This window comes from Triturus cristatus, chromosome 7, assembly GCF_964204655.1.
Source record: "Triturus cristatus chromosome 7, aTriCri1.1, whole genome shotgun sequence".
Classification (NCBI taxonomy): domain Eukaryota; kingdom Metazoa; phylum Chordata; class Amphibia; order Caudata; family Salamandridae; genus Triturus; species Triturus cristatus.
Genome location: NC_140590.1, coordinates 1,188,538,743 through 1,188,561,464, shown reverse-complemented (window position 1 = coordinate 1,188,561,464; position 22,722 = coordinate 1,188,538,743). Strand labels below are relative to the sequence as shown.

The window sequence follows — 22,722 nt, the reverse complement described above, 5'->3', positions numbered from 1 at the left end:
GCCTCTGCGGCGCTCACATGTTTGTCCCCATCTCGAGTCAAGTAAGGCTGCACTGACTTGTGCTTAGACCTGTACACGCTCACTTGTGACTTCAGTAGTGCAAAGTCATCACACACTAGTTTGCCTTCCCTTCTTCAACAAGCATTGGCATAGCCAAAAGGTCTCACCTTTAGGACCTTTTAAGTGTTTAGCCATGCAACAGTTGATGTTGTTGCACCAAGGATATTGTGCTGCATAACTAAATACTTATAAGGCCCCAAAAGCGAGACCTATTGGCTATGCCAATGCTTGTTGCACGTGTTGCCCAGACCCGTGTAAAGCCAGTAGGCCGCAGATTTCATTCCTGCTAGAAAGCTCAGTGGGCTGCTGTGTTTGCCACAGCCATGGTGTCTAACTTGTACTCCGAATGCTTGAATCTTGGTAAAATAGCACAGGGAGTTGAGCGATTACTACAGAGATTATTTTTAACTTGCTGGTCACTGATCAGTATTTAGCAACAATAGTATTAACACTGGATATTTAAACACTACGAGACTCTTTGGTATATGGTGGCGCTTTATAATTGGGCATTCCAAAATAATATTATTTTACTATTCTAAATAGAAAACAATTAGAAAGGTGCTGCATTTATTTATATAAAATATTATTTGAACAAAAGCATCTTGCATTTATTTTATATAATAAACATGGGTTATTTTTCAAGGCAATACAGGGCCCAGGGCATAAAGCTAAATTCACAGCTCTAAAACTTGTCCAGGAATTCCGCCTCACTCCACCTCACTGTTCCTTACGGTGCCTCATTCCACCGTATTGTGCCCCAGGCTCTGTACACGGGCTCAGCTGTGTAACAGCATTCCCCACTCTGCCTCATTCTGCCTCAGTGCCACATAATTATATGCTACATAATTACACTGCACTCAATGCAACATGCACTCCAAATACCACTCACTGCCACATAATTACACGCCACATTACACTCTACTGAATACAACATGCACTCCCCATAATACCACTCAGTACCATATAATTACTCGCCACATAATTACACTCTACTCAATGCAACATAAAAACACTACACATAATACCACTTAGTACCACTTAATTACACTACACATATTTACACTCTACTCAATGCAACATAAATACACTCCACATAATACCACACAGTGCCACATAATTATATGCTACATAATTACACTGCACTCAATGCAAAATACACTCCAAATAATACCACTCAGTGCCACATATTACACGCAACATAATTACACTCTACTGAATGCAACATACACTCCACACAATACCACTCAGTGCCACATAATTATATGCCACATAATTACACTGCACTCAATGCAACATACACTCCAAATAATACCTCTCAGTGCCACATAATTACACGCCACATAATTACATTCTACTGAATACAACATACACTCCCCATAATACCAACCAGTGCCACATATTCACATGCCACATAATTACACTCTACTCAATGCAACATAAATACACTCCACATAATACCACTCAGTACCACATAAATACATGCCACATAATAACACTCTACTCCATGCAACATAAATAGCCTCAACATAATACCACTCAGTGCCACATAATTACACGCCACATAATAACACTCTACTCAATGCAACATAAATAGACTCCACAAAATACCACTCAGTGCGACATGGTTACACGCCACATTATTACACTCTACTCAATGCAACATAAATACATTCCACATACCACTCAGTACCACATAATTACACGCCATGTAATTACTCTCTACTCAATGCAACATGAATACACTCCACATAATACCACTCAGTGCCACATAATTACACGCCACATAATTGCACAAACTCAATGCAACATAAATACACTCCACATAAATGCACTCTATACCACATACCACCAATCAACATAAATGCACTCCACACCATGACGCAATTTCACTAAGCATAATTTCATTCAACACCACCGTTCCAGGCCACACAATCCAACTCCACACATTTCCAGTACACACCGCATAATTACACACCAAACAACATATTTCATCTCCAGAACTCCACAATCCACAACGTACTTCCAATCCACACCATATAGCACCAAAGATCATTCACCACCACCATTTTGCATCAGCGCACCACCTAAGCATCATGTCAGTCTGCCCTTGGAATCTGGCATCTATTGATTCTCCCCTAGTGTCCGTCCGCTGCTCGTGTTTTAATTAAATTACTGTTTTGCAACCTCCACTCAAATCTGGGATCCATGTCTTTGTCGTCGGGGCGGAAGTGCTGCCCCAGTGCAGGGATACCTGATGTTCGCGGATTCGCGCAAGCAATAGCTTGGCATAGCCTATTAGTGACATTAGTGGGGTTGCGATAAGTGCAAAGTCAATCATCCGTGATAAAATGGAAACCACTTCCTCCCAATAAGAGAGTATTGGTGCACAGTTCCACTCCAGATGTGAGAAATCAGCGTGGTCCGCTGCGCATCTGGGACGGCAATGCGATTTGGCGGGGTCAATTTTGGCGATGAGATAGGGGTTAGTGTATGCCCGGTGCAAGTATTTAAAGTGTAGTAGCTCGTGTCAGTGGTTGTTGGAGACTAACCGTGTCTGTTCACAACAATAGTACCATGTCGTGTCTGGCAGTGGGTTCCCCAAATCCCTCTCCCATGGAACCCGAGCCGCACTCCCCTTCCGTTCTCCTGCGGTTTTGAGTAGGCGAGATAAATGGTATAACCGAGAGAACAAAAGGGCATTATCTGTGGTCCTAATGACCCTTGTGAGTGGTGGGAAGTCCAAAGTCTCTGCAGGGGAGGATGGGAGCATGGTTTGAGCGCTGTTGTATATGCGATGTCGAATCAATCTATCCATATAAGACACGTCATACCCCCAGTCAGTTAAGTCACTGATCGCAGCGTGGCACCAGTAAAGAAGTCGCCCAGTGTGTGGACACGGCATGTGGCCAATGTTTGCTTAGTGAATGCCTCTGCAGTCAACGGAAGCCAAGGATTATCAGGGAGAGGAATATGCGGAGAGTATAAGAGATCAAAGCTCAGATAGCGTTGGAGCCCAGTGCATAGCAGGGAGCGTATATGTATTTTGAAGGGAGTCCTGCGGCATAATCATTGAAAAGGGATACGGGCTGGCCTGAGTCCATTCCGGCTTCAGGAATTGCAAGCGAACATCTGGGTGATACCAATAGGACGCAGATTGTGCCTACGCTATAAGATAGTAGAGATAGAAGTCAGAGACTCCAAACTCCTGCATACATAGGGCATGGTTAATGTTCGGCAGCTGATCCTAGGTTTTCTACCGGCCCAGACTAGCCACGTGAGCATGCTAGTCAGGGTACTGAAAAAACTGCCCGTCGGAGCTATAGGGATATTGAGAAATAAATATAAAAACTGGTGCAGCAGCACCATTTTGATGATGGCGATTCTGCCAGCAATGGATAAAGGGAGTTTAATCTACTGATCAATTTTGGATTAGAGCCTATCAATAGCAGAGCCATAATTGAGGCGTACGACCTCTGCACTGTTCCGATGGAGATAGATGCCCAGATGTTTTGGGGAGTCTGCACCATTGTAAAGGGAACTCAAGGGGACAAGGGATAGTGGCCTCAAATCAACAGGAAAACTTCGGATTTACTCCAGTTAATAGTAAGTCCCGAGAATACCCCAAACCTGACAACCTCACAGAGGAGAGAGATTGGATTTGGGGTCCCTGACGTAAGATATCAAGTCGTTGGCATATAGGGAAGCCAAGAGGGGACCGAGATGGATGCGCAATCCGCGTGCCAGGTGACGCTCCTTAAAATGGCATACCAGGGGGTCCATGGCGCTGATAAATAAAAGGGGTGATAGGGGGCACCCTGTCTAGTGCTGCGTGTAAGCATAAACTGGTCAGTTAAGGTGCCATTTAACTTTAGCCGGGCCAATGGGGCAGTGTAGAGTAGATAGTCAAGGTCCTGAGATCCCTTTGGCATGCCCAGCTTCCGCAAGGTAGCATGCACAATCTTTACCTTCTAATTTTAAATGTGAGAAGCTAGAAAAACAGCAGTATCTACTATATGTGAGTGGTGTGTTTAAAACTTTTTCCACTGTCAGCAGAGTTTACTTTGAGGCAGACCGATAAGCCCTCAAGCAGCCATTTTACCTCCATTTGTTTCAACATGATGGAGAGGGGTCCTCGTTTTATGTTTTGCACTATCTTTTTGCTGTTCAATGATACCCTTTTATTCCTCAAAAGAGGATTATGAGCCACATGCATCAAGGAAAAAATCGGTCACAAACGGGCAGATTCTCAAAATCTGCCCCTTTGCGACCGGTATTTTTACATTTGGGATGCATCATCCCAAATGCAAAAATCGCAAATTGCGATTGCATTTAAGGAATCGCAAATTGCGATGCCTTGAATGCAATGCAAGAGGCCATTTAAAATAGCGATTTTGCTATTAGGGGCCTCTAATTACCAGAAAATTATACCTGATGGTAATTAGTGAAAACTTTGAAAAATGCCCTAAAGTGCATTTTTCAAAGTATTAGGTTACACACACACATGCCCTTGGGGCATGTGTGTGCGCAACATGTGTTCACATATACATATCAATTTCAGGGGTGCAAAAGGGTGTCCTTTTGGCACCCTTGAAATTGCATGCACAATTTGCGAGTACTATCTATTGATTCTTATGGGCTGTAGGCCCATAGAAATGAATGGGTAGCAATTCCTTAATTGCGACTTGCAATTTGCGAGTCGTAATTAAGGAGTGCTTAAGAATCGCTATTTTTTTTAGGGATTCATAGATTCATAGGCATTTGCGATTCCTTATTAGCGAATCCTTATTTTTCACTAATAAGGAATCGCAAATGAAATTTTTGATGCATGTGCCAGTAAATGTTCTTCTTGAAATATTATGTGACAATATTTTAACAAAAAAAACTGAATGTCATTATGATAGAACATAAACCTATACATTTTCCTGTAGTCTGTTAATCTAGTTATCTTGAGTATTTAGCACTCTTAACATTTTATAAGACCTCTTAAAGCATTTTAACTGTGACACACACCAAGAGAGGTAAATTGGTACAACATTGAATAAGAAATGAATCATTGTTTTTATGGGTATATTAATTCATGTGATATACGATGGGTAAAATTCAATGGTTTTAATTTAGTAACATCACCTTCATGCCTTTTAAGTTTTTTTGTTGAATTAGTTTTAAACATACCCTGAAAATGTAGCACCAAGATTTATAAATATTTTCTTTGTCATTCATATAATTAAATTCAGGTTTCAGACTCTATGACCTAATAATTTTAGACTCGGGGCCTCATTACGATAGTGGTCGGACCACCGCGGTCTCATCGGAAGCGGTCAGTCCGACCGCCAGATTACGATACATGCATCTTGTACTCTGACCGACAGCTGAAAGACTGCTGACTCCGACAGCTTTTCTTTGACCTCTGAGTTGGTAATCGGGAAAAAAACAGCAGCTATAGGGCATTACAGGTATCTCCGACAGCCGTCTGGTTTACAATGAGGCTTTCCTACAACCTGATCATGGCGGTCCGACCGCCTGCCTCGAGTCGTTGGAAACAAAGGATTTGGGGTGCATATTCAGCCAAATCTGCTTCTCTCCAGCAGCCTCTGCCGTGGATCCCTTCATCCAGGTCCCCCCTACACCTGGGCATCTGCAACCCAAAGACTACGATACGGTGGGCGTCGGAATCCAAGTAAGTCCTCATGTAGTATGTACCCCCATTGACTGGACTGTGCACAATCCTCCACACTCCAGCAATGGGGTAGATGGTGCACGTGGCATATCCCCACATATGTCATGCATATGTGTATAATTCACATGCTTTCTGTGAGTTTATTACGCATTTGTGGTCACATATTTAGGGGTATGTGCCCTACCTTTGATGCGACTGCCGCAGTAGCAGCGATTGAATCGTAATACGGCAGAGGCAACCTTCCCGGCCTCGGCGGTCAGAAAGGGCTCACGAGGATGGCATTGGATGGTCGGTCTGACCACCATCGTCAGTTACTTTGTGAGTTTTGATCTTCATAATTTTCTCAATTTGATCTATCAAATGTTGTATAGTGGGTTCTATTTCAATTTTTTTGTCTGTTATGTTCATTACAACAGAATTCTGGTTTAGACACACGAGGTCCAGTCATCCATCCATCCATGAGATTTCTGTATTGTTTCAGAAGCATAGAATAAATAGGTTTTGATAAATATTGAATAGTAAATGGATAACATGACAGTGTGTTCTGGTCCTTCATTACAGGCATATTAGCCTGGAGACTCTACTATTAATTACGTAACGTTCCTCTATAAGATTTGAACTTCTTGGATAAATTCATGCCAATAACTAATATTGTTTGCTTTAGAATCCCAAGGCAACTAAACCAAAGATCAACAAAGTATATGTGGCAATGTGCTGTTTACCTAGCCAGAAATACTTCTGATAGTGCGTCTACATAATTCAAGTTGCATTACTTTTGTTAGGTGGTTAGTACATAGATTTATCCCCACCCATTGCCGTTCTCCCTGCCAAAGCAGTAATCAAAGGTCAGCGACTCTTATTGCACAAGGAACTGGTTGGAAGTCCTTGTATTGTCTGGCGAGCAAGAGGAGATGTTCTTCCCCTGCTCAGAGTAAAAATTGATTTAATTAAATTCAATGAAAATGCACAATCTTTACTGCTCTCAGCAGTAATAACATTACGAAGCATCTGTAAAGTGATTGAAATAAAGTCTCTAAAGCTGAGAACAGCCGAAGAACATGATTTTGCTCCACCTGGATCTTTTTTTTTTAAAAGCAGTAGAGTGTCAAGAGACCAAGACAAAATGCTATTGGGAGAACAAACACAAGTCAGGCTAGACGGATGGAGGGAGGGAGGGAGGGAGGAGGTTAGAGAGTAACACCAACAGAATCCAAGGAAACAAGAAGAAATCATTTGTTAGAGCAAGAACTCATGACAGCATTCTGCTGACAATGACCTCTTATGGCAAAACGTTGAAGGCTTTCACATTGACAACTGTATCTTCTGATTAGCTGAGTATCAACTTCCTGTTAAAGAAGTCACACAGGTGGACAGTTGGAGAAAGATATAATACCTATATGGCAAGGCAAAAGAAAGTAACATGCTTGATGGGCTTCAAAGAAGCTATAAATGCGGAGTAAGCTGTTATTAGGATGTTGACGAGATCCTAGGTGACAACTAAAGCTTTAGAGGCCATAGCACCATGGACCAAACGTGCACCTATTTGAAAACAGTAATTATTTTCTCCAGCAATGACCCAGTGGAGACTTTAAGCAGTGCTAGTGTGTGTTACATTTGAAAGAGATTTTCTGAAAGAAGTGATGAGTTGAAAGGCTGAGCTGGAACAAAGAGATGCTAGTCTCTCATAATTCTTGTGACAGCCAGCCATGCATAATTTGGGACCGTCTGAGTACAAGACACAAGATATCCAGTTTGTATTCCTTCGGAAGTATTGAAGAACACCCCTGGTTAGAGTAAGACTGGTCCTTAATAGAGAAAGCCCAGACATCAAAGACTCTCCTAATAGAAACCACGCCGTATAGCGTGGCCAGCTTGGCCATTAATTCTTTAAGTGGGAGGTTGTAACATGTGGACCAGCGGCAGAACGAAGTTGGAGCCTATTTAAAATCACACAATGAATAGTATCTTCTGTGAGGAGGGTGTGAAAAGCCTGCAGACAAAAGGATCCTTTTCAGTGGTAACCTACAAGAGGGTGACCAGAGGAAATCGCCAAGCATTAGACACTAAGGGTGCAGCTCCCTGGGGTGTAGGGATTCTAAGTAGTTTGCTACTGGAGAGACGGTGAACTCAAAGGGATCCACACCCCATTCCATTCACCAGCCTTGCCAACCGGCCCATGCTGCTGTATAAGCTGTATGAAGGCGAGGTGCCCTGGAGTTGGATTAAAAAAAATAATTTGAATTTGTTGTGATGTTCTTGCTGCTGAAAGCTCCCAATCTTGTATGTGCCTCTTTGCCTTGCCAGAAAATAAACACCTTATCAACTCGTCACAGAATGTACATTTGAGAAAATTCCAAAGTAGCGCAAGATCTTTGTCAAAAGTAGATGCTCAAGAGAGAAACAAAATAACGATGCTCCTACACCCATACATTATTCCAGAATATTCAAAAATAGGAGCCAGCAGGTAACAAATTGTAACAGTCAGGTTCTTAACCCTTTAGATATAACATTATCAAATGATGGTTTGCATTGTTTGACAGAAGTATGACGTCATGTGTTGACTTTAAGTATGTTTCATATAGGCGCACCTTGAAATTCCACTCAGCAGGCTGCAGAGTCCGCAAGGTAGAAAGAACCTGGATTCCTAGAGGCAAATTCACCCCTACAGATTCATGAGTAGATGAAACAATCAACCTTACTCGAAGGCTCTCAAGACCCAACAGATGATGTCTTCTACACATTTTCCCCGAAAGTCTCAAAACAAGAACAGCTTGGTCAAAATGTACATGCAGAGGCCATTGAATGTTCATGGAATGCAGATGTTACATGGCTGGTGAAATCTTTTCCTTACATCCTACCCCCTCACGCTGTCCTGTTGCAGCCTTGACTACCATCACTTGGGTAAAGTGTAAATGAGATTTAAATGAGAGACTTTGTGTTTGAATTTCTTCATTATAGATTTAATTTGTTATAGGGTACGTTATGGAATGTGGTATTGTATGTGTTGAAATATGTATTTTGTTGGAAACTGTGAGAAACTTGTACAGCGGGGGTGGGGTTTAAGGGTTTAACTTAAACCATTAGTATTGAGCCCACCATTCAGTCTTAATTCAAAGACATCTATTTTAGTAAGAAAAGAAGAGTTTGTACTAGCAGTTGTAGAAACCCTGATTGATTGAGGTTAAAGAGCCCTTAGATTTAAGGAGGGGTACAAATTGACTTGTGTTTACAAGATTTTGGTGGGAGAAGGCAGAAAGGAAATAGGCCAAAAGTGAGTATAGAGAGGTCATCATTGTGTTTCTTCATAATGTCACTATGAGAGCTTTTTTCAAGATGGCAGATTAGAATGATGAAAAGACATCCTAATATATAGTTGTGTGATAGTGGTGAGGAACTTAATATAAAGCTACTGTACCTGAACACACCTATACCCCATACATATCCAAAGGACTTCTGTGAATTATTTATAGCTTGCTATATTTTCTTTTCAGAGTAAGCCATTTCTAGAGGTTAGAACCATCCCTCATACACTAAGTAGTCATAGACAGTACCTAGAGCACCTCCTCACAGAAAAACTGTGCTCTGGTCATTCATATCGTTAATTTCTTCCTACATGAGCTTCTTCCATTAAGTCTGAAAATATCATCCTTGCCCCAGTTCCACTCAAGTGGGATCATTATGGTTCACCAGGTTACTGTTGACTGCCCAGTCCACTTCTCATCCCATAGCTTTGCACTGAAGCGGAGATTCGATTCAACCAACACATCCTGTTTTATTTAGGACGTGCAAAACGCCTTAGATAGCGCTCTCAATGTAACGCTGGGGGTCATTAGGATGATGGCATCCTCGAAAGAACTGAAGTAACATCACATCTGGCCTTCACTCTCGCTGGTCATAAATAGGAATCTCAGATTCTGACTCCTGTGTCAGTACTGACACACACACTCTCCTTAGCATTCTACAATAACATCAGAGTGCCTCTTCATTATAGCATTCTGCTAGCAAATACATGAGCATACAAACATGCTTTCAGATAGAAAACACACATATAAACCCTGGAAAATGCTTTCTTTCAAGTAAAATGTGAAGTATGTATTGACACATATTCGATTTAAGAAAAAACAAACTTCACTGGGCCTCATTTTTTTTGTATGAGCTGTTTATTGATTTTTATAAAAAGAAAGATACATAAATACAGTGCATGCATGAGTATGCTATTAACACAGGGCTGTCAAAGTACACTGCTACAGTAATTAGCCGCATTGGAAATTTACCAATAGCTTGATCCGTTGAAGCACTTGTACAGTAACTTAATATACAATTAGGTTAACTTGAACAACCTATGTTTGTATTCCTGCTATGCATCAGCAGTCCCACACGCTTCAATGAATCTAAAGGAAATAAGTTGCATCGTGAATTGATGTACATTGTCCAGTTGATTACCAGCGTGTGTGTGTGTAAATTCCACATTGCATAATAGACTAGACAGTCATGTGAGGGCAAAATATGAGTATTGCTGACATCAAACAATTTTAGATCAATGAACATTTGAACAATAAAACAAACTAACCTCAGGTATATTATTAATCAAAGCGGCCTACCTGAGACGATCAGTGAATGCATCTAAAAGGCTGTAAGACCAGTATTTCCTCATACATCTCATCCTCATATTTATGTGACTCTACATGGATAAAAACAAATAGCTTGCCCCATAAGGGTGAATACTGGGCCACCACTCATAACTAGACGTCGGGTCCCCATTCGAAGAGACATCCGTTTCTGAGACGGGGTGTATAATCATTTGAAGAGCTATTGGGATCAAGCTCCAACTGGCTGATATAGGGAATTTACGTAGGCCAAGGGTATCCTCTCTATGAAGGGACACCCCCTCTGCTTTAGCCCAATTGAGAATAGTGTGAGGCCAGTACGGACGGTGGATCATTGGATTTCCAGTGTCTCGTAATGAGACGTTTGGCCACTATAAGGCCAAGCTCTAGGAATCGATTTGTGGCTCTGTGTTTTTTATCTCGCATGAATATCCCCAGTATGCATGATTCCCATGTGTTCGAGAGTTGTCTATCTGTGCAGTCAGATAGATGTTGTGTTACCCCCTCCCTATATTCCTGTAGTTTAGGACATGACCATATTATATAAATGATAACAGCTTTATGGTGAGAACAACAAGGACAGCCCATGTCTCGTCTATGAAAGTAGCGATTGATTTTTTCTGGGGTCAAGTATGCTCTGTGTATTATATAGTTTTGTATTAATCTAAACCTAACATTACGAGGGCTATGTGTGGGGCTCGCCAGAATTGTATTCCATTCCGTGACTGTGCATGGACAGCCTAAATCAGTCTCCCATTGTGTGCGTAAATGAGAACTTATCTGCAAACCAGCAAGGGAGATGTTGGCCTTCTCCCATGACATGTATATATTGGAGCACTAAATGAGTCTGCAATTCTTGCGTTATGTTCCCCCACCTGTGCTGCAACAGACTGACCCACGAGGCGTGCATAAGGAGTGTCCTGGAGGCATTCCTTCCTCCTATGTCAGATCGCTAAATGTCATAAATGTGCCGTCCTGGTAGAGGTCGCCCAGTGTATGAATGCCTGCCGCATTCCAAACAGCAAGGTTTGTCAGTGAAGTTTTCCCATTACCTCTAGGCATCACTAGTAATGGAATTGTTGGAGCATATGGTCTGATGTTTCTGGTTAGTAACAGGGATCTATGGAAGCAGCGGCTGGCCACTTATAACAGCAAGGGGAGGGGACCAGACTTCTTGCTACAGGGATGGAACAAAGGAAGGATAGTGTGCAGCGTGTGTGGAGCACCATCCCCAGCTGTATTCGATAGGTGTAGACCCACGACCCAACGGACCACCCATTGTAGTTGAGATGCTAAATAGTATTGCTCTAGATTGGGTACCACTAATCCTCCCTGATCCGATGGTAGATATAGCTTCGCAAGCGCTACTCTGCATCGTGATATATTCCATATTAATTAGCGGAGCATGTGCTCGATGGGCCGGAAAAGGGATAGCGGTAAATATAACGGCAAATTGGTGAAGTAATAAAGAAGTCGAGGGAGCACCACCGTCTTAATGGGCGACACCCTTCCCCCCACTAAAAGAGCAAGCGTCCTCCAGAAAGTCATCTGTGACGTGAGAGAGATGAGTGGCCAGGTAAGGTTGCCATCAAGTAAGTCCTGATCATCGTGATACACCATAATGCCTAGGTAGCGGAACATAGTTGATTGCCAAGTGAACGGAGCTCCACTGACAAAAAGCGTTGGATTAGGCGTGTTGGGGTCGAATGGGAACAGACATGATTTAACCCAGTTAACCCGTAATCCTGATAGACGGGCAAAGAGAGTAAGCGTGTTAGGTATGACATCCAGAATCGTCCCAACATCCTTTATATATAGTAGCAGGTCATCTGCATATAGTGATATTGTGTATATATCTCCTCCCAATGGTATGTCCCATGGTCCGGCGGAAGCTCGCATGGCCAGGGCCAAAGGCTTGACGGCTAATGAAAAGAGGAGAGGGGAGAAGGGACTGCCTTGTTTGGTGCCCTTTCCCAGCAATATAGGCTTTGACACCATGCTACCAGTTCTCACTCTCACATTTGGACTGTGATATAGTAACTTGACCAGCTTAATAAAGAGGGGTCCTATCCCGTACCGAGGCAGGACACTGAAGAGGAAGGGCCACTTGACAGTGTCAAATGCCTTTTCCAAGTTGATTACCATACATCCAGAACGGGGCCAGAGCTGAGGAGCATACTGCATGACGCAAAACAGCCGGCACAGGTTAAGAGAAGTAGAACCATCTGGGGCGAACCCATTCTGATCATTATGTATTAAATGGGATACTAATGGTGCCAGCTTTCCCGCAAGTATTCTAGTCAATGCTTTATAATCTGCGTTCAACAGCACCAGTGGGCGGTAGGAGCCGAGATTTGTGGGGTCTGTCTCTGGTTTCAGTAGGGTGACCAGTGTGGCTTCACACATAGAGTCCGGCAAGTGTGATGATTGTAATGCCTCATCATACACCTTCTGTGCCGTTCGTGCTAAGCGATCCGAGTAGGCTTTAAAAGCTTGGATGCAAAGCCATCCGGGCCTAGCACCTTCCTCAAGTCTAGAGATTGAATCGCTCCCTGAATTTCAACTCTCGTGATGGGAGCATCTAGTTCCATATTTTGGTCAGGAGTTAGGTTAGGGAATGGGAGACCGTCCAGGAAACTATTTAATTCCCAGTCAGAGACCTCCATGGTTGATTGGTATAGCGAAGTGAAGGGGAGAACCAGCTCCCTATGTATTTTGTGTTGTGTATTTCTGAGTTAACCCATTGGGGGATTGCTGTGCTGTAATGGGGCTACTCAGCTGCTCCTGTCGGATCAGCCATGGAAGCAGGGTTCCAGATTGATCTTATGGCTTGTCTTTGCCGAATGTGCTGCGTAATTTAGACATCTCAGTCTTTCGATCAGCGCTGTGTGCGTTGTCTTTGCTATCAACAGCTCCGTAGAGCTAGAGGGGTCAATGGACATGCATGTCTCAAGCGTCAACAAATCATGCTCCAACTTTTGTAACTCACTTTCCACCTGTCTCCGCATCCCGCAGCACAAGTCCAGGCAGTGGCCTCTCAGAGTCAGCTTAAGTGCATCCCACTCCGACAGCACGGACGTCGCTGTACCTGTATTGTGGACAAAACCCGCAGTAGCAGTGCGAAGAGATTCTCGAAAAGGCGGATCCTTCAGCATAGCAGGCTACAGGCGCCACATTGGAATCTGAGAGGGCTGCGTGCCCCATGCGATCGATATGTAATGAGGATTATGATCAGAGTGCGTGCGACCCAGATACTTAGCCTGTGTCACATATGGCAACAGGTCAGGCGTGCACAAGATCCTATCAATGCGAACATGTACAGTATGCGGGGTGGAATCGAAGGAGTACACTTGTGTAATAGGGTTGCAATGTCTCTATATATCTTACAACCTCCATCTTTGGGACCAGTTCCTCAGCATTGAGGCTCCAGTAGATGCCTTTGTGCCTCGCAGTGGTGGAATGAGCGATCTAGGGCTGTGTCCAACACACTGTTAAAGTCCTCTCCTATCACCAAGGGCAGGTCACACCATTTGGAGAGCACTTGCGACAGCAAGCTCCTGAAGGGCCCCTGTTCCGTATTAGGAATGTATATGTTACCTAGCTGAAGGCATCTACCATCTAGTCTATCTTTGAGGAGAACATATTTCCCTTCTGCATTCTACTCCACCTCATATAACAGGAGGGGGGTGCCTGGGCGGACCCAGATCAGCACTCCTCGAGCAAATGCGGAGTAGTTTGTAGTTTAAATATGTCCCCTCCACCTGCGCTGCAATTTATATGTCTTCAAATGTGTTCACTAAGATTCCTGCAGAAGAGCTATCTGTACGTTATGTCTTTTGAGGTATGCGTATCTGTGGGAGGGGGTGCGCAGGCCTTGAACATTCCAGGTTATAATGCGTCATGATGTGTTTGTGTGCAAACCAATAAATTGCGAGTGATAGGGTTCGTATGTGTGGTCATATTTGAAATTAGCGTCTGGTGTCAGCAGAAATCGAATACAATAGTGTCATAATAAACTTTTCTTAAAATGTTATGCCAACATGGCGAGTTTGTAATACAAAAAGAGTGGACTTCACAAACGTGAGGGACTGCCCAAACCAAGAGCTATACTGCACTTAAATGATCCCCTAAAGTATGTGGGTGTGAGGGCTTGTAGCTCCTTAGAGCATTTAGGTGCAACATATCTACCCAATGGCAGGGAAATGAGGTACCACCAGTGACATCCCAGCTATATGTCAGAAACATAATTTCCCAACCACCCCTCCATCAAAGGAGGCCAAAGCCCTCTACCACCCCCCACCCCCCCAACAGTATCATTCATCATGTAAGCGACATAGCAATCTGCATACAGGCATTTAAGGATACAGCAATAAGCATGTAGCTAAATTTTGGATATATTATATATCAGATGAGTCTGTCCGACATCTGCGGAGTGTCATCAGGCAGAGTCAGAGAGTAGTGTCAAAGGGACAGACCACCTACGAGCCTTCATCTTCAGACAACCAGACCGACACTTCATCTCTATCAGAATCTTTAGCCAGATCTGAAATCTGCTCCGCTTCCTGAACAGCCTGCTGACGTTCTTTGAGTATTTGTTTTAGGTTTGGTACTGCAGTCAATGTAGGTGCACGGATTCTATTGCTTTGTCTGCATCGCTCAGAGGTTTTCACTGTGTCTCCTTGCGCATCTCTCCTGCCTGCCAGCATGGGGCCAGAGAATTTCCCCAATGCTTCCAGCCAATCCCATTAGTCCTGCGGTGTATCAAAGAACTGAGTTTTACCATCAGCCACTGTGCACAGTCTTGCAGGGAGTACTGGATGTCGAGTTGCCGAAGCTGCTTCTTTACTGCTAGGAAGGTGCTGCTTTGGCGCTGTACCCCATACAGTATATATAAATATATACATGACTAAATGTAGTATCCAGTATAATACAATATAATCCGGAAAAACATCACCTTAGTATTCTCCACACGAACCTCTTGCAGCTTCTGTGTTTCTCGTAGTATTGAGTCTCTGTCACGGTAGTGGTGCACCTTAAAAAGAAACGGATGGGGGTTTGAACCTGGAGCAGGCCTCCTGAAAGGGACACTGTGTGCCCACTCAACTGAGAAATAGGGAAACAAGGACGTTGTTGGCAACAGTTCCCGCAGCTATTTTTCAATGAACCCTACTGCATCCTCGCCCTCCAATACTTCTGGAAGGCCTATTAAGCGGACATTGTTATGTCTTGAGCGAACCTCTGCGTCCTCCACCCTGTTCTCCTGGTGGCGGAGTCTAACTTCATAGTCCCTCATTTGTTTTTCCATGATATCAGTAGTTGGTTGCACCTCAGTTAAGGTTTGTTCCATGCTGGTAACAAGATCAGACAATTTCCTGTGGTCGGCATGAAGAGGCGTAAGATCCGCTGCCACATTGTCCATTTTAGATTCCAAGGAGAACCTGGAACGCTCATTAGTGTGAAGTATTGTGTCAAATCTGTCACCCAATGGTGAGGTCTGCTAAGTTTGGGAGTCCTGCTGTTCTGTTTCCATTACAGAGGACGCGACTACCTTGAAGAGGTTCTGGAACTAGTCCTTATGGTGCACCCCATTTCGGCGTCCTACGTGATAATCCGGCTGCCACTTGTAGTTATTGGCTGTGTGTACTCCCTCTTATGCTTCCTTGCTATGCAGTAGTATCTGGTGGGGCGAAATACTTTAGAACCTGCTTTGGGATGTGGTTGCATGACTGTACAATGTCCATCAGTGTCAGCCCGTTCCCTGGGTCCATGTGCAACGTAGGAGCAGGAGGTGCTATTCAATAGCTTACCTGCAGAACGGAGCTGTCATCTTGCACGTATACAGCTGCCTTCTTCTCAAATTATTGCGGTATTACACCAGGTAATAACAAGGTGGCAGGGGTGTCTCAAGTAATGTTATAGGGACTTATGTACTTAGCTCAGGATTTCAGTAGAGTTCGAGACTGGCTCACTACAGGAGATACGCTCAGGGGTCAACTCTAATCAGCGTGAGGATCCTTCAAGTAGATTAGACCCATGATGGCCATATAAGCGTTCAGATGCACCACTACTGACCTATAAAATGTGGACTGGTTGTGTATGTGTTACTCTCTCTGCAAAATGCGTAGCAGTGTCCCCATTTGACTTCACCTCTCCCCCAATAACTTGTTTTCCATGAACATTCACATTTTTGAGGCTGGAAGAGGTAAATATTTGTGTTGGTTCCTCAAGAAACCGCAGCCGCAGGAAACAGCCCAGCAATATCACTGCTGCCATCTGAAGCCCGATTCCCCTGCATGTCTGAGCGTCATCCGGCCCCCACCTCTGAGCACCTGCATCCATGGAGAGGGGAAGCAGATCAGGCAGGGAGCAGGCTCTGAAGCGCTGGGGACGCCGCTGGTCCCAACGCCCAGACGCAACTCCCAAGCAGAGATGAGTAGCAGCGAGCGTCCAGTTCAGGTGCTGCTGCTCAACCAGTGGGTCATGTCCACGGCCTGCTCCACTGCGTCACCTCTAGCCTCTTACCTCCGGGCAGCTGTCCTCCTGCGGGCTCCGGGACGTAGGCACCAACTTCCGCTCGTATGCTCCCGGGGTCTGGTGTTCCTGCGTGGTCTTCCTCAACGCCCACCAAACCCCTCCTGGAGTTGGAGGGCTCTCCCCATGTGGCATGGCCCACGTGGTCCGGCCCGCCTGATCTCCGGCTGTCGCTGGCAGCAATAGTTGGCGCAAAAGCCCTTCTCACAGAAGCAGAATAGTTCAGGGGTCAGCGCTCCGTTATAGTTCCCTACACTGCTGGCCGGTTTCCTCCTGGCGCCGGATGGCACCCACTGTGCGTCACGGCCTGTGTGCTCCGACCGGCCTCGGTCCTCGGCCGGCACCGATATCGATGGCAGGCACAGTAGCCCCCCAGCCCCCCCCCACAGTATCAGCGCGGTCCGGGGGAACACTGGGGTCCAGCGGGCACAGCCTGGTCTGCTGGATGGCGTTTCGCGGGTACTATAATTAGCTGATAAACTGGGTGTGTTGCGGAGTGGTGCTAAAACGCGTCTGCCATCTTGCTCCTGCAAGCCACGCCCCCTTCACGGGCCTCATGTACTGATCTCTGCCAGCCACTTCTCATATAACAACATTATGCTCTTCCTCACAAGAAGAAGCTCTGACACCTTGAAGACCTCAATCCATTTATGCCACCCTTACCCTGTCCCAGGTTTTATCTCGTAATCCAACCTCCTGACTCCTTTCCCAGTGGCTTGTGCCACCAGGACACACCCTATCAGCGTCCCAACCCCCTAACGCCCATCCATGTAGACATCTCTCTTTATTCACTAGGGGCCATATGTAGGTGAAACGTGTTTTGCGATTCTCTAATTGCAATTTTTAGGGAATCACAATTAGAGAATTTCAAAACGGAATGTAGGTAGGATTAGCAAAATATTTTACGATTCCCACCTATTCCTTCTTTGCGAATCCCAAATTGAGATTCGCAAATAAGGAATACCTTGCCATTCATTCCTATGGGCTAGAAGGCCCATGGGAATGAATAGGAAGACATTCTCAATTTGCGATTCTCAATTAGAGAATCGCAAATTGAGAATGCGATTTCAAGGTTGCAAGGGTGTCAATAGGACACCCTTTTGCACCCCTGAAATAAACATGTGTGCACATGTGGCGCACATGCATGCGCTAAGGGCATGTATGTGCGCCACATGGCACTTTGATAAATGCAAAAAAGTGCATTTTTCAAGGAAATCGCAAATTACCACCAACCTGAGGTTGGTGGTAATATGCGATTCCTTAAGCCAAAATTGCACAACTTGGGTGCTTCCTACATTGCATTTAAGGAATCGCAATTTGGTATTCCTTAAATGCATTAGCAAAATAAGGAATCGCAAATTTTGTGATTCCTTATTTTGCGTGTGGGTTTTTGTGTGCTACATAGCACACTGCCCAAATTGCGATCGCAAACGCCGAAATTCGGCGAATTTCAGCATTTGCGATCGCAATTTGGCTTCCTACATATGGCCCAAGAATCTTAACTCACCTGGATGCAGTAGGCTTCCCCATCATCTGTTTTTAAACTGTCTATGACAAAAGACTTCGATCTGTAGGGGCACCCCCGGGAGTCTGAGGCTGTATACATAAGCTGGGCGGGATGAGGGCGAAAAAGTTCTTGTAAATGAGAGAGAGGTGTGGTGCAGCGGCCAGAGCGGCTGACTCCGGACCACGGGGCTCGCATCATGTGACTCTGGGCAATAGCTCACTTAATCTCCCCAACGGCCCCAGCGCCTGGATACCTTTAGGGGTGATAAGTTTGCGTTTTACAAATCTGGAATTAATGAAGAAGCCCTATAAGTGCAACTTTGTTTATTTGTCGTGTTTCCAGGCAGCCTTAATTTACAATGGTTAAAGTGCATAAAAAAGTAGGGGAACTGTGATCCTGAGCGCCCTGTGGACATGTGTCACTAAGTGTGGTGTCAAGGTCAAAAACATACACAGCTTAAACTAAATATTAGTGCAAGTTAAGCTAAGGGGTTGGAAATCCACTCTATTACCTTGTGGAACCTCCCTTGATTAATGCGATCACTACAGATGTCTGTGTGTGTGACCAGAGATTCACACAATTGAATCCTGGTTGGCACAGTGGGAATTAGTAGCTTGTGTATTGATAGAGCTGTGACAGAAAGCACCGTGAATATGTAAGTAATTATTTTAAAATTATCGAAAATCGTGTTGTATTAAAAATAAGTGCTTTCAATGTGTATATTTTAGTAATACATAATCAGACTATACCTAGAACAAACATTTTAATGTATCCATTGAAATGGTGCATTGCATAACCCAGCTGATCACCCCTTCACCTTATCTCTCAAAAAGAATAATCACCATGACGTTTCAAGCAACTACCATCAATTAAAGTCTGTACAGGCTCCCAAGCAGCCTTTTTATTTGCTTATTAACCAGTTGCACACATTTACATTTCTTTCAGGCAGAAGGCACCATGGTAAGGTATTTCTTTAGCCCTCTGATACCCCCTTTATTTTCAGCCAGAGGCACTGACTTAATGAGTGGGTTGTTTTTAACAAAACGTATGAGAATTGTTTTTCTAAAATTACAAAACTTGTTCCCCATAGATTTTTGTACAAATAAGGGCAGACAGCCTTTTTTGGGCCTGTGGCCTAGGAATGATGATCCACTGCAGTTAGCAGATGAGACAGGCCTCTGTGTATCATTCATTGGTAATGCAGGTCCAGTTATGACTGTGTTACTATCATTTTTTTGCTAACATTAGAGCCCAGTGCACCCTTGCTGTGCCAAGGTTGCTTTGGGCCTCAGAGCACTGGCCAAAGGAAGGGGAAATTGAAGCAGTAGACACTTTAGCTTGGACCAGAGAGATGGTGGGGAGCAGGCTGGGCAAGATGTGGGGGGTATGTTTTTATGTCGAACATCAGCACGCATGCACTTCTGTAAGACCTGCTGTGATCACTCGTACTGAGTGTAATCCCGCCTGCTGCTAGCAATTGGCTCTGTCCTCCGTCACTTTTTTTCCCGAGCTTCCTATTTGTTGGCGCTCCAATACGTAATTTCCGGTTCTACATGCGAGGAGCATCGTTAAATTAGTTACAGTTTCCATACACACATAAATGTTGTGTGTTGTTTGGGAACTAGTTTTATTTTATTTGCAGCCGCCGCCGCGCCTTCTCTTTTAAAAAACACCCTCTCCCCCGCCTTACATACTGTGCATGCCTCATTATATGGCTCTTTATTTACCTAGCTTTGCGGACTGTGCATGCCTTATTATATGCCTGTTTATTTACTTTTGTTACAATGACAGCACCCGCCCAAGGTGCCGCCATTGTAACAAAGGTAAGCAAATAGGGGGGAAAGCGTGCAGCCATCATTTTTTATTCTTTTTGTAATGCAAATACTTGTTTTTTATGGCACACAATACCAGTTAGGAAATCACAGTTAGGCAAACGATAGCACAGTACCTCACTACTGGGAGCACGGATAGCCAGCCTTCTTCCCCCCTCTTAGCCAGCATATCTTCAGGAATTCTGCAGAGGAAGAAGCGCGCCCTCCTCATCGTCATGAAATCCTTCCCCTGCAAACTCTTCAGAGTTTTCTGTGACCTGGGCTTCTCAGTGACGCTGAACTTCGACCTGATGGCGCAGGTTCTCTTTGTGTGTGCGTGTGCTTCTGTGCTGATTACCAACCACGTTTCCTTTAATGAAATGTATAAGATCCTGGCGTCAATATTTTACATACTGTGCCTTTGCTCCTATCCCTCAACAGCAGCTACAGTTCCTGTTTTGTATAACATACATACATCACTTCATGCTCTAATCAAGGAGCGTGCTATCTTCCACACCGCACACCTGCCTTGGCTCCCACACGCCTGAGTGAAAGCTTTGTTCATTTATTACTGATGAAAAGCTTATGCACAGTGCTATTTAACCTCACCTTGGAGGTGAAAAGATCCCTTCTTTCCTTCCACTAACTTGTCTGTGAGGCTGCTTGCTCAAGTCAGGGTTACTTCCGTTGCGCCTGACTCTCCGAGTCAGAAAGCAGTTTCTCTCACCGACCGCCACTATTTTCCCTTCCTTTTCTTCTGTTGTGCGCCTTTAAAATGTTACATTATCATTATGGGCACTTGAGTAATACACTAAGAATGCCATGCAGCCATTTTTGTTTAGTTACTCTTAGGCAATGACTGATTCCAATTATTTAGAAAGATGTTGCAAGCTCAAATCCATGCAGTCTTCCATATCTTGCAAAACACATATATAGCATGTCTTAACAAGCTCTAAACTCCCCCTAATTTCTACACAAGGGTCCTTTTTAGGTCTCGCCTGAGCCAGCGCATGGGCTGCTCTGGCGAGACATTTAGTAAGTGGGTTTAAAAAGTGCTACGAGAGGCTTTTGCTGGCCTCAAGCTTGCGTTCATGAGCGCGTGCACGCGCGCAGCCTCCATGTGGCTTTCCTCCGTCACGGGTGAAGTGCATTGCTCGCGGGCACCCGTACAGCCCGCAATCGCGATTACTTTCACTTTTACGCACCACTCGCGTCCACTTTTTGCTCGCGCATCTTGTTTAACTTTAAGCACGAGGCGTGCGCGCTTGTGTTTAACTTGTTTAACTTTTATTTTTTTACACCTAGCTTTTGGCACTGCTGTCCGCATTCGAGCTTGGTTTTCTGCTTCTGCCACATTGCATTCTCCTTTGGTTAAATTCAGTGCGAGAAATGGTATTTGGCATTTCCCCAAACTGCAGTTTTAATTCGGCATGGTTTTCTGCTTCTGCCACATTGTATTCTCCTTTGGTTAAATTCAGTGCGAGAAATGGTATTTGACATTTCCCCAAACTGCAGTTTTAACACTGCTCTGAAACCACTGAAAGGACTGGCGTTATTGCTCGGATGTTTTCAGAGGTCTTCTCTTTCTATAGGTTTCCTTTCAAGATTTAGCCTGTTGCAATTTATGCATGTTACACATTGAGAGTTACATTAGCACTTGGATATCACTTGTTGCACCACTGCTCACTCGGTGTGATTCATGCAATATCAAGACAAGACTGTTATTGTACAAGTCTAGCTCACAAATGTGCACTTGCTTAATTTAAAAATGTCTAGACACGACAGCAGTCATGTTAGACGGACCGGGAGGGTCGGCCAAGGACAAGGGGAGAGGTCTCCGGGGAGAGCCGTCTCCAGCGATCGTACAGATAAATAACTTCCCCCCCACAGACAGACACCACACAGGGAGAAGATTCAGCGTTCTTTATAGGCAATTTCTTAAGGTACGATGATATGGTACAAGGAGGTCTGGACTCAGGGGTCCCCTCGATTCGAGTCTCTCAAGATGGGGAAAAGGGGGTAGCGGGACAGTCTGGTTACCAGTCTGGTAGTTGAGATGGTAGGGTGGATAGCTCACAATCCTCGAGCTCGGTGTTCTAGCTTGGACGGGCCGCGGCAGCGCCAGCAGGTCCCGGTGAAGATGGTCGATACACGGTCCGCGGCAGCGCCAGCAGGTCCCGGTGAAGGTGTTCGTTACAACGGTCCGCGGCAGCGCCAGCAGGTCCCGTCGAGGATGGATGTTGCAGAAGGCCGCGGCAGCGCCAGCAGGTCCCGGTGAAGGTGGTCGTTACAACGGTCCGCGTCAGCGCCAGCAGGTCCCGACGAGGATGGATGTTGCAGAAGGCCGCGGCAGCGCCAGCAGGCAGGACGATAGTTCACAAGGCAGGGCTACGGCAGCGCCAGTAGTCCGTCAAGGCTGAGTTCTCTCGGTGTCTCTCGACTCCAGGATACAACTGCCTTCCTGCTCCGGAGCTGCCCTAGTTATAGGTCTGGCGCCCTTTGATGTCCGGACCCTCGCACTTGGAGGTC

The 22,722-nt window shown here is 44.8% G+C and overlaps 1 protein-coding gene across 8 annotated transcripts in view; it reads left to right on the top strand.

Annotated features, from left to right (window-relative positions):
- Positions 1–22,722, top strand: part of LOC146811426 (uncharacterized) — a 277,144-nt gene that overhangs the window by 179,807 nt on the left and 74,615 nt on the right. For 2 of the 8 annotated variants that reach the window (XM_085618531.1, XM_085618530.1), the window contains exon 11: positions 8,320–8,661. The exons of 5 other annotated variants lie outside the window; for them this stretch is intronic. In XM_085618531.1, coding sequence (XP_085474657.1) covers positions 8,320–8,330 — 11 coding nt within the window. In that variant the 3' untranslated portion in view covers positions 8,331–8,661. Of the gene's footprint in view, positions 1–8,319; positions 8,662–22,722 lie in introns of those variants that run through there. One more of the 8 variants, XR_014966739.1, reaches the window with a different exon arrangement.